This window comes from Spermophilus citellus (genome assembly GCF_964194105.1).
Source record: "Spermophilus citellus genome assembly, chromosome: 4".
Lineage (NCBI taxonomy): Eukaryota > Metazoa > Chordata > Mammalia > Rodentia > Sciuridae > Spermophilus > Spermophilus citellus.
Genome location: NC_138185.1, coordinates 128,362,162 through 128,375,410, shown reverse-complemented (window position 1 = coordinate 128,375,410; position 13,249 = coordinate 128,362,162). Strand labels below are relative to the sequence as shown.

At 32.7% G+C, this 13,249-nt stretch overlaps 1 protein-coding gene across 4 annotated transcripts in view; it reads right to left on the bottom strand.

Moving 5' to 3' along the window:
• Window positions 1-13,249, bottom strand: part of DMXL2 (Dmx like 2) — a 156,268-nt gene that overhangs the window by 78,563 nt on the left and 64,456 nt on the right. For all 4 annotated transcript variants that reach the window (XM_081289056.1, XM_081289053.1, XM_081289055.1 and 1 more), the window contains exons 9-13: window positions 11,046-11,220; window positions 8,458-8,697; window positions 7,633-7,904; window positions 6,317-7,010; window positions 5,822-5,943 (exon numbers count right to left, since the gene is read on the bottom strand). In XM_081289056.1, coding sequence (XP_081145182.1) covers window positions 5,822-5,943; window positions 6,317-7,010; window positions 7,633-7,904; window positions 8,458-8,697; window positions 11,046-11,220 — 1,503 coding nt within the window. The remainder of the gene's footprint in view (window positions 1-5,821; window positions 5,944-6,316; window positions 7,011-7,632; window positions 7,905-8,457; window positions 8,698-11,045; window positions 11,221-13,249) is intronic.

Here is a 13,249-nt window from a genome sequence, read left to right as displayed (position 1 = left end):
ATAAATACCTCACCAACATTACCACACTTGTGGAGCCACTATTGCAAACTAGAAATCTCAGAATCATCTCTTTGTCTCCATATTCAAGCAACTAGTAAGTACTGCTCTTCTCCCCTTTCCACTATCTACCAAATTCCACTGTAGCTCAGTTTTTCCAACATCTAGTTGATCTCAAAACAATTCCTTGCTATCTCCATGCTTCTAGTACATACCAAGTTTACTCCATCCCACAAAGTAACCACTTTAATTCTCTGCCCAAACGCTTTCAGTATCCCCTTAATCCACCTCTCCCCTAAATCCACCTCTCTATCTACAGGACAAAATTCAAATATTTTCAATATCTATTATTGAAAAAAAAAAGCTGGCCTTTACTCAGTATCTACTAAAACTCTAAGTTGAGGAATAGAAAAGCATGTGACAACTTCTTGCTACACTGGCTCATAATTAGTAGAGGAAGTAACCAGAACAGCTGCTCTTACAAAAAAAAAAAAGAAAAAAAAAAAGTGAGCAGAAATAAGGAACTTGACAAAAGTAATCATATCATCTTAAGAGTTTAATATAAAAAAATAAGGGCAAAGCTCTGACTTTATTTTTAAAAGGCAATAACTCTAGAATTCCTTAGAGTACAGTGCTCTGAAAGTCAAAATGGCTCAAGAGCATCTGGAGGCTCAATAGACTTTAAAGTTTCCTAACTAAGCAACAACAAATATAACTGATAAGGAAAAAAAACAAGTCAGCTAATGTATTGAGCTCAATGGTGTTACCTAAAAGTCATGTCCATCCAGAATCTCAGAATGTAACCTTATTTGCAAATATGGTCTTTACGGATATAACTTAAGGTCATACTATATTATAGTTGTTGCTAAATATATTGACTGGTATCTTAAGAAGAAAAGACACACAGAGACACTCAGAAGGAAGAAGACACAGAGACACCCAGAAAAGCAGACTTAAGTGATAGAATGACAATCCAAGAAACCTCAAGGATTACGAGGAACACCCAGAAACTAGGAATAGCCAAGGAAGGATTTTCTCCTAGAGACTCAGAGAAAGCATGGCTTTGACAACACCTTGATTTCAAACTAGATCAATGTTTATAACAGCTGGATTCACAACAGCTAAACTATGGAACCAACCTAGGTGCCCTTCAACTGATGAATGGATAAAGAAAATGTGGTATATATATACAATGAGATATTACTCAGCTATAAAGAAGAATGACTTTATGATATTTGCAAATAAATGGATGGATCTGGAGACTATCATGTTAAGTAATATAAGCCAATCCCAAAACCAAAGGCCGGATGTTCTCTCTGATATGCAGATGCTAATACACAACAAGGGGTTGGGGTTAGAAGCTTGGTGGATTAGACAAAGAGGGATGAAGGGAAGGGAGGGGGAATGGGAATAGGAAAGATAGTAGAATGAATCTGACAACTTGCCTACAATGAATCTCAACATTATATATGACCACAAGACTTGAGAGCCTAATTAGAATAAGATAAAACCCCATGTTTGTATAAATATGTCAAAATATACTCTAGTGCCACATATATCTAAAAAGCACAAATAAAATTTTTAAAAAACTCGACATATATGCACCAAGAAACAGAGTTGCAAAATATGTTAGGCAAAAACTTTTAGAACTAGAAGGAAAAAACAGACAAATTCACAATTAAAGTTGGATAATTCAACATCCTTCTCCAATATTTGATAGAAAAATTAGATAGCAAAGATATATCAGAACTCAACAATAACATCAGTCAGAATAGAATCCGCAATTTACAGATCACTCTATCCAACAACAACAAAATATACTTTCTTTTCAAGTGCTGAAATACACAAAGACAATATCTGGATCATAAAACAAACCTGAACAAATTTAAAAGGACAAAATTATATAGTGTATTTTACTACCAGAATAGATTCAAACTAGAAATCAGGAAAATGGCCAACACTTGCAAACTAAATCACATACTCCTAAATATTCAAGGGGTCAAATAGGAATTATTAAGGAAAATTAAAATATATGTTGGGTTAAATGAAAATGAAAATTCTTCATATAAAAATGTTTAAAGAAATTTCAAGTAGGAAATTCATAGCACTAAATACATATATTAAAAAACAAGAAAGTTTCAAATTAACAATTTAAGCTTTTAAAACTAGAAAAAGTAGAACCAAAAAGAAAAGAAAAACTCAAAGTAAGCAGAAGGAAGGGAACAATAAAGGCAGACATCAATAAAAATAAAAACAAGGAAACAACACAAAAACAAAAAGCTCAGGAAACAAAAAGCAGGCTCTTTAAAAAGTATCAAGAAGTTAACAAACTTAGAAAACTTTCTCAACTTGGTAAACAGAAACTATAAAATACCTACAGCTAACAGACTTAATACTAAAACACTGCATGTTTTCCCTTTAAAAGTGGTAACAAGACAAGAACATCTAATTTCATCCCTTTTATTCAACATAGTGCCAAAAGTTCTAGCCAGTGCAACAAAATAAGGAAAATAGGACTGGAAGTATAGCTCAGTTGTACAGTGCTTGCCCAGCATGTGCAAGGTTTTGGGTTCAAGCTCCAGCAATTCAAATAAAGGCATATAGATTAAAAAGGGAAACACTTCCTATTTATAATGAGATTATATATGCAGAGAAAATGCAAGGGAATCTACACCTCCTCCCCAAAAAAAGTCTCCTACATTTAATATCTGAGTTAAGCAAGATTGCAATATATAAGACAAACATTTTAAAATATACCATGTTTGTGTATTCTGGTAATGAATACACAGACACCAAAATTTAAAATAAAAACCACTTACAATGATTAAAATTAAAGAAATATCTAGGTATAAACCTAACAAAACATGTAAAGGACTTTTATGCTGAAAACACCACAAAAGGAAGAGAGAGACTAATGAAAGGATAGTCATAAGTTGTTTAAATTACACTTTTATTACTTGAAAGTAGACTGTAAGAGGTTGTAAATGCATATTGTAAACCTCAGAGGAAACAAAAACAAAACAGGGTAGCTAATAAACCTTTAATGGACACCAAATAGGGCCATAAGAAGAGATCAAACCCTCCAAATCATGGAGAATGCCACAGGTAGCAAAGAACTCAAAACAGACAAATATTTCAATTTTCAAAAAGGAAAATAACATACCTCTATAAGTCAGACCAAAGAGCTTGATGTCAATCTAGCACAGTGTTTCAGCCATGAAGAGACATTATGGCCTATACATTAAGCCTATTTATACATTAAAATGAGTCATTCTTATGAATTTTACTTCCTTTTACTACAGAATATTTGGTATACAGGAAAAATTTTATTTCAGAAAAGTATATGATAATCTGCTTCATGGAAATTGTTGGGACAACTAGAAAATATTCCAGAAATTAAAACTGGATAAAGATTTCAAATGTATATTGCTAAGCTCTTTCTTCAGATCTGTCCTGTTGAGCATTTTTTAAAATGTGACTTAGAAGATACAGAAACAACATTCCTCAAATAGGCTGCTGACATAAGTAATAAAGCAGCAGTAAATATATTGAATAACAATCTGGACTCAAAAATATAAAGAAAGGTCAGTCTATTACACTGAACTAAGTAAGACAAAAATATAACAGGGAAAATTGGCCTATATTTTGACTTCAGATTCAAATGCACAAATACAGAATGGAGAACACAGGACTTAACTGCAAAAATAAAACTTCAGCTCAATATTAATCAATTACAAAAAATGTGTAATTACCACCAAATATAACAATATCTAACAAGAAAGATCATAATACTACTTATTCTATTCATCCTATAATGCTTTAGTATAGACAAACTGAAATCTGCTCACAAGAGTAGTCAAGTCTGAAACTAAAACAGTTAAAGAAATTGAGAGAAGAGCAGGTTTGGCATGAAGAAAAAAAGTTCAGGGGTTATAAGTTATATTCAATTATCCAAATTACTCTAGTATGCAAGGAATATTAGACTTATTCCAAGTGGGGCTAGGACTTACAATAGAAAATGAAATTCAATTAAATACTAAAAGTAATGCAAAGACAGAATGACCTGCATTTGGAGTTGAGTTTCCTTCAATGGTGGCCAGATGAGAAAATTGGCAACAATGTTGTAGAAGGGAATAAAACATCAGATGGCTTGTCAGACTAAATGACCTTTAAAATACTATCTTCCAACTCCAATTCTATAATGGTACTTTTCTAGGCTTTCTCTATGCAAAACCTTTAGCTCTAGCCCTTTTGGTTTTCTATCTCTGAACAAGCTTTCTACACATATTTTCCTCGACACTTAATTTCAGGTCATTCTTTCATCCAGGCAAAGACAAAATATCATCTTTCTAAATCTTAAACAAACCAAAAATACTGTGTTTGAAAAAGGCTTCCATATATACCTTAACCTGATCTCTCTTTCCTCTAAATTGTAAAACACTTCTAATAACATCCTTCTGGCAATGAATTACATATCACCCCTAGATATCTCTTCTTTCTGTCTTTAACTGTAATTTAATATTTCATTAATAATTTGTCTTCACATCCAAATTAAAAGCCCTCAAAAGTAGGCACTAAAATTTGTATTTTATATCCTTTATACAATTGTGGGTACACAGACACTCAAAAACAGTATTTAGTGTTTAATACTGGAAATATTTTTCAGAACAGTTGTTCTATAAAATGTTTTCATTTGGGAAGTTGAAAATTCACTATTCAAATCTCCATATTAACTAATATATATGACTTCCAGTTCATATACAGAACTACTAGAATGAGATACTATCACCCATTGATAATATAATCTAACTACAGAATTTTATTTATTTATTTATTTAGTTGTAGATGGACACGATACCTTTATTTGTTTATTTTTATATGGTGCCGGGGATCGAACCCAGTGCCTCGCTCATGCTAGGCAAGTGCTCTACCACTGAACCACAATGCTGGCCCACTACAGGACCTCTTAAAGGTGAGTCAACCTTGGAAAAAAGTTCAAATTTTTCAACCTAAACATACAGTTTGGTAAAGATTCCTTAAAATATTTTTCGAGAAAAGCAAAATTAAAAGAATCAAACTAGAGAGTGAAAAATGTCAGGAACACATATTTTTCAAAACACATTATTTCTTTTTTCTTTTATTAGTGCATTATAGTTATACATAGTAAATGGGTTCACTGTGACAAAATAATGCATTGAATTTCATTAACTCCATTTCAGTCCCTGGTGCCCCCTTTCTTGCCTGTCCTTTCCTCCCTTATTTTCCCCCCACTACTTTGCTGGTCTTCCTTTCATTCGTTTGTTTGTTTATTGGCCCTAGGCATTGAACCCAGAAACACGTAACCAGTGAGCCACATCCCTAGCCCATTTTATTTTGAGACAGGGTCTTACTAAATTGCTTACAACCTTGCTAAATTATTGAGGCTGGCTTTAAACTTAAGTTTCTCCCATGTCAGCCTCCCCAGTCGCAGGAATTATAGGCATGCACCACCATGCTGAGCTTATTTATTTATTCTTGATTGATGCTTTACAGATACACATAAAGGTGGAACTTCCTGTGGTATATTTATATATGCATATAGTGTGACTTTATTAAATTCTTTATATATGGTAAATGTATTGATGTGTGATATATAGACTGGAATTTTAATTCATGTACCTTGAAGCACACATTAAGACAAAAAACTTTGTCATATGTATGTCATATAGAGTCAGGACATAATGTTTATTCATAAACACCAACTAACAAATAAAGGTCCTAGACAAAATAAAAAGAAAGTTCCTTATCAGTTTAGCTGTATTAATAATGATTAGCAAATACTTACTGAAGACTCTGGGTCTGATAGTTCATCCAATAATTTTCTTGCATCTACCACAGCTTGATATAATCTCAGATTTTTGCCATCAGAAGCAACAAAGCAAGCACTTGCAGAATTGCAGTATGTGCCTGAGAAAGAAAAAATATGAATTAAAATGTTTATTGGCTGAAATTTTAGTCTTTATTATTGACTAAAAATTAGTCAATAAAAAAGTATGAGAAACAAATATTCACACTTTTCTCTTTAGGCATAACTATGGTCCAGAATCATAATTAAACAGATACAACTAATGAATATAAAATTATTAACCAAAAATTCACAAGAAAATTATGAGAAGGAAAATATCACAAAGAAGCTTAAAGGTTCTAAAAATAAGTCTGGTGCCTACATCCCAATACTTATTAAAAATGTCTTAGTAATGACAAAATGTAAATCATTTTGAGTATAACAAATAACAGTTTTAAAGCTTCTATTAATTTCACAATTAAAATGAACACTTACCAAGGCAATAACTGGGAATAAGAGTTGGAAGCCAAGCCACATTAGAGAAGGCTGAGGTATGTAAAGAGTTAATTCGAGCCAATTCTGACACTCCTCCAGTGTATGACAAAGGCCCTATTGGGTCAACACGCCAAAGAATAAGTTCACTGTAGATCGCATTTGGGTCATGAAATGTACGGGTTGCTGCATTTCTGAGAGGTTGTTTTGACAAAGCTTTTATATTTTTTATAGGATCCATTATTCTGTTTAATTTACTGTCTGAATCCCACTGACAATCTGATTCAGGAGTCAACAAAGCATTATGATGAGAGGATGTCAGTAACAGTGGTAAAACTGAATGACATGCCAAGTCATTGAGGTGAAATCGATGACCACAATACCTAAATTTGTGGGATACAGTTAGAACAGTGGTAAAAGCAGACTTATCAGCAAATGTGACTGCCCACTGATTTAAAGATCCATCTATGTGTTTAGAGACCATCATTACTGTGGGAGCTAAAATGTTCACATTTGTAGTGTGTGATTTGTGTGGCTGTGATCCATGAGGACTGTCTACAGACATCAGCTCCTGGTGTAATGGAGTATGATGAGACTCTTTCATAGCATTTATACAGGCATACATCATGATATTTTTACTAAGAGAGCTTGCATCACCAGAGGGAAATGCAACAGGAATCCGAGAAGAAAAAGAAACCTGAAAAACATAATTATACAATTCAGTGTAACGAATCTGCCTTTTCTCAAAAAAGTCCTCCAAAAATAGTTCTATTTTCAAAATACCAAATCCCAGCTTCCTAGCAAAAACATATCATTTTCAACCTCATTACAGTCTAATCCCCCTCTTTGATTTATGCATGATCATATCAGTATTCATGTCCTAAGGAAAGAGAGAAGAAAAAAGTTTCTAATGCCTTGCTTTTATATCAAAATGACCAATGATCATGATCTACATGGCACTAAAGTTGAGAAACATAATACATTAAAGCTTTTAATTTAGCTAATGAATCTTAGAATACAGGGGGGAGGGGAGTCATCCTGAGTCTTATTTTCAAAATATTTTCTTAATTTTACTCAAAATACCACAAATACTGAAAAAAGTCAAAATATATATATTCAAATGTTTAGTACTGGGGGAAAAAATCCAAAATTCATTTTCTTTAACTAACTAGGTTTGCAAAATGCATGGCCATTGGTCCTCTTCAAAAGCAAAAATACTCTTTTTTAAATTGTTTATCAAAAACAAAATCTGCTAGGTCTATATGGCATCTATTTCTTCTTTTAAGAAATATAACAACTGCTTCATCAGAAAAATATACCTGGACTTGTCTAAATATTCCAGGATTATATTCATCCAAATACTTTACATGCCACACTAGAAAGGTACCATCTACAGGATGTATTGTAAAAAGCATGTCAGGATTCTTATTCCATTCTGTTAGTAGCATTTCAATCTTCCGATCAAGCAGGATTGTAGGCAGTGGCATTGAGATGCTAGGTTGTGAATAGATTCTAGGACTTCCCTCTCTTTCTCCATCTTCATGTTCTGATGATCCTGTACCAGTCTCAGATTCTCTATCCAGGGATAATTCTGAATCAGAAAATACATTTATTGGAATACATATTAAATAATGCTATTAAAATTCACTTATTCATTATGACTATAAACAAATAGCACCCTACCTTTGGAAACCACAAATCCCCTTTTTGACTTATGGTCAGGAAAACTATTCTCTGGTCTGAATTGAAAATTACTATATTTACTACTTCACTCATATTACCATTATTATTAAGATTAGCAAAACCTATCCCCCCCAAAAGGATATAGTTTCTGAAGTAATATATTACTCAAAGCAATTTGTTACAACAAAACATATACTTTCAGCTGGGGGTGTAGGAGCACTTGCCTAGCATGAACCATTCCCTGGATTTGATCCCCAGAACCACACATACATACCAAAAAGAGAGAGAAAGAGAGCGAGAGAGTTAGATAATATTAACACAGTGTACCTGATCCATGGCAGATGATCAATACTTATGGAATAAATGGGAAAGTAAAAAGAAGAAAATATTTCAAACTAAAAGCTGTACAAAAGAAAGTTGTTAACTTCAGAGAGAGAAAAATCTGAACACAGGATACTAACCATGGTCTAGTTTCATATGTAAACCTCTTTCTCTTTCCTCCTGTGAACGTTCTTCATCTTCTCTATCTGTTTCATCACCTTCATGATCTAATTGTTTTTCTGAAAGTTTTCGTAATTGATGCATAAATATTTCAGTTGATGATGTAAAATTAAATTCCTTGTTGTTTAACCAGTGAACTACAAATCCCCCATTTCCATCATCAATGTTAAATGCAGTGCCAATCAGGACATTTGGAATATCTACGAACAAAAAAGATAAGATTTTAATATGACTTTTTAATTTCTTTAAAAATATGATTAGTACTTATAATAACTAATTAAAAACTTACACAGAAAAGATGCTAAACAATAAATCAACATGATTCTAGCAATATTTGAAAAAACCTTAATTGAATTTAAAGATAAATGTAAATATTAAGAACTAATGATATAGACTCAAATGAAATTAAAGTACTAATTTAAAACCCAAATACACCAATGCATATATTGAGTCCTGGTTTGGAGATAGGGAGATGGAAAGATAAAGCAAAAAAACAGCTATAAATGAGATAACTGGAGAAGTTTAAATATGAATTGAATATTAAATATTACAGAAATATTTGTAATTTTCTTGGGTATAATAATGATATTATGATCATGTAAGAGATGTTCCTCAGTCTTATGAGATACCTGCTAAAAGTTATGTAGTAAGGGTGATGTGCCATGGCAAGGGCAGATTGAGAAAAAATTCACTCACACATATGCACACATAAACACACATGCACACACGTATATGGAGAGAATAAAGCAACTGTGTGAAATGTTAACAACTGTTGAATCTAAGTGGAACATGTAAAAGTATTCACTGTACTATTCATTCAACTTTTCTGAATGTTTAAAACTTTCCTGAAAAGTTGGGAGGAAATAATGCCACAAAAGAACACAAAAAGCAGATACATTTCTAAGTATAGCAGAATTTCTCCATTTGGGTAACTGAAATCCACGATACAGATAAGTTCATGAGAAACAAACTAAATCAAAAAATTAATCTCTTTAATTTGAATCCATATTATGAATTATTCATTCAACAGAAATAAAAAATTATCCTTTGCAAAAGGGAGTGAAAGTCTATTAAGATAGAAGACTCTGGCTGAATTTGGTAACAAATATCAATCTTAATGCTCTAAGTTATTCTTTCTTTTTATTTTAATTTTAATGTTTATTTTTTTACTTTTCAGCGGACACAACATCTTTATTTGTATGTGGTGCTGAGGATCGAACCCTGGCCGCATGCATGCCAGGCCAGCACGCTACCACTTGAGCCACATCCCCCCCCCTTTCTTTCTTAATCAGGAGGAAAATCCTGATTTTATGATAAAAATGAAGTAATTCATATAAAATAAGATTTATAAGTTAATAATCCTATTAAACACTACATTACCTATGTACATACTATTGCTAAAAATGTTGAGTCTAAATTTTATAACGGACAAGTATTCAAACTGCAAAACATTCTCAGACTGCAACACATTCTAAAAGACAACTGAGAGACAATTTTTTGAGACCAGAGACTTTTTTTTTTTGACAACTGAGAGAAGGACTATTCTAGATTAGAGGAATTTAAAGAGAAATAACAATCAAATGTATTTTTTTTAATCTAGGTTTAAATATAAACTATATATTTTATAATATTATTTTATCCATATTCCATGAATACAGTAATAGTATTGTGATTATGAAGACAAATCCCCTTCTTATTTGACAATTATGAGCCAGGCATGGTGATGCATGCCAATAATCCCAGAGATTTCAAAATTAGTATTTGCTAGAAATGTGGTGCACTTATATGTGATATTATACTATAACTTTAAAAACATATATATTAAATACAAATTTTACTAATTAACTAGGCTACCACCATTTGTGTTTCCAGATTCAATCAAGCTCTAATTTACTTGGAACCCTTGTTAGATTCTAGACAAAGGTGCTCAAAAACACTTACGGAAGTCACACCCTGAGATGTACATAAATCCCAGTGTTATGGTTTGGATTTTGAATGTCCACCAAAGTCTCATGTTTAACACAAGGTTCCCAATGCAGCAGGTTGAAGGCAGTAGGTCACTGGGGTCCTGCCTGAAAGGGTTTACCTTCTCTAGGGGACCTTCCCCCACAACCCTCCTTTTCTACCCACTCTCTCTCATTGATGGCTGCCATGAGCTGAGCAGCTTTGCTCTACCCCACCCCTTCCACTATGATGTTTCTGATTTGAAACCAACCGACCATGGACTGAAAACTGTGAAACCATGGGCAAAAATAACTCTTCCTTATCTAAGATGCTCTTGTCAGATACATATTTTGGTCATGGCAATGCAAAGTTGACTAATGCACCCAATTTAAGAAATGGTTACCATTCTTAAAACACACACACACACACACACACACACACACACACACACACACATATTCTTATTCCAATTAATAAGTATTTTTAAAGGGAACATGGTATAATAACATAAAATTAAGAACAGGTTATAAAAATTAGTCACACTTTTCAATTTTTTACCTTACCTCAACACATTTAGAAGCAATAAAACCATACTACCCTTTACCTGTCGCAGGGTTGATGCTTGCTGCGATATGAAAATGACACAGTGCATTGGCATGGTGGGAAATGTGTCTCTGAACTTCATGTGTTGCCATCTGGTCAGGTGTTAAATCAGTATGAGTTACAAGAACAGAAGATCTCCTTTGTCCTTTTCTTAAATTTTTCAAATGGTGAATGGTCTAAAATAAAAAGATAGTTGCTGAACCCAACTCTGGAAGGTCTAATAAATGCTAACCAAAGAAGTTTTTTTTTTCCTTCTTCTTTTTTTCTCTTCTTTTTTGTGGTGCTGGGGATCAAAATGTGTCTCTCACCATGCCAGCTAGCACTCTACCACTAGGTTATACTCCTACACCCCCAAATAACTGTTGGTTATTAAAAATTTTAAGACTTTCCTCCCTGTAGAACCTGACAATTTTAAGAAAAACTTTTTCATTTATTTTTTCTTGTTTTGTTTTGTGGTGGTGGTGGTAGTGGTACCAAAGACTGAACCATGGCCTTGTGCCTACTAGGCAAGCTCTCTACCACTAAGCCAAAACCCAGCCCCATCTTTCATAATTATGGTAGAACAATTTTGAATATATTCTTTATGGTTTTTATAAATTTATAAATTTCTCAGAAATACTTATTCAAAGTACAAATACTTCTGGTTAAGATTAGGAGGTTCAAAGACTGCTTTCAGTAGGTCTCTACCTACTGAAATGGTATTTCCTAATCAGAACAGTAAAAATAAAACTACTGAATCTTCCTACCAGGAAGAATATTGCCTACCAAAATTCTTCCTTAGAACTAAACAGTGAGCTAAACAACCAAATTAAATTCTCTCTAATATAAAGAAGAAAACTAGGTATTAAAATAACAAGAGAAACCTACTTAGATAAGAATAGACAGGAAAGTCCTCATTATTCAAGTGTTGACCTATGTGATTTAAATTGAAATAGATCTGTATGACTAGAATTCTTCACTAGCTTACCTCCTCATGTGGACTATTTTGGACATGATCTTTTCTTCACATCATAACCCCATTTCACAGTACTTCTTTAATCTGTTAACCTAACCCAGTCCCTAATATCATGCTTTCTAATTATTTTCCTTTGTTTCACACATTCAATTAAATAAACTAACATGCTATCAATTATTTCTCTATTAAAGTAATATATCTGATCTTCCTTTTCAATTTCTCTAACCCTTATCCCTTTTCATATAGAAAACACTATCAGTTCTATGGTATGTTCTCTGCCTCTAGTCTACTATGGATTTCTTATTTCCATTGGTCCAAACTGCTTATCAAATTATTCTCAGTAGATCACTGACATTTATCATAATTTTAAATTATATTGGCAAAAGTGACCAAATACCAATGGTACTTTCTCCTAGTAACAAAAAGTATAATTTAAGAATATATATACATGGGGTTGGGGTTGTGGCTTAGTGGCAAGGCACTTGCCTAGCATGTGTGAGGCCCTGGGTTCGATTCTCAGCACCGCATATAAATAAATCAAATAAAGGACCATCGACAACTAAAAGTATTTTAAAAAGAAATTAAAAAAGAATATATATACAGTTATATAGACCTAACAGGAATTTTATAAGAAAGGCTATCAGAAAGCAAAATAGCTTAGAGTCAATCAAGCTTTTTAAAAATATATATTTTTAATTATTAATAACATCATTAAGTAACATTATTAATATAATTATTAATGACATTATTAAAACATAGAAATGTTTGTCAAATCTGTAGTTACATGTTTACCAATCTTTTTTGTTTTATTTTATGTCACAGTTAGTAATTCATTTTAACACTTGAAGAGCAACATATTAGGGAGCATGGATGATACAAAGATGTCTAAAAACCTTTAGTCTCCAAAGGGTTTATGTAATTTGAAGATAAAATGTTACATGAGTAGCTGGGCATGATGGCACATGACTGTAATCCCAGCAACTAGGGAGACTGAGACAAGAGGATTTCAAGTTCGAGGTCAGTCTCAGCAACTTAGCCAGGACCTAAGAAACTCAATAAGACCCTGTTTCAAAATAAAAATTTTTTTTTTTAATTTTAAAAGTGCTGGAGATGTGGCTCAGTAGTAAAGTACCTCTGGGTTCAATCCCCAGTACCAAAAAAAAAAATTTACATGAGTTTATGTATGTAAATGATTATAAATAAATATAAAGATTAAGTTAATATTTTAGGACTCTATCTTATACTAAATT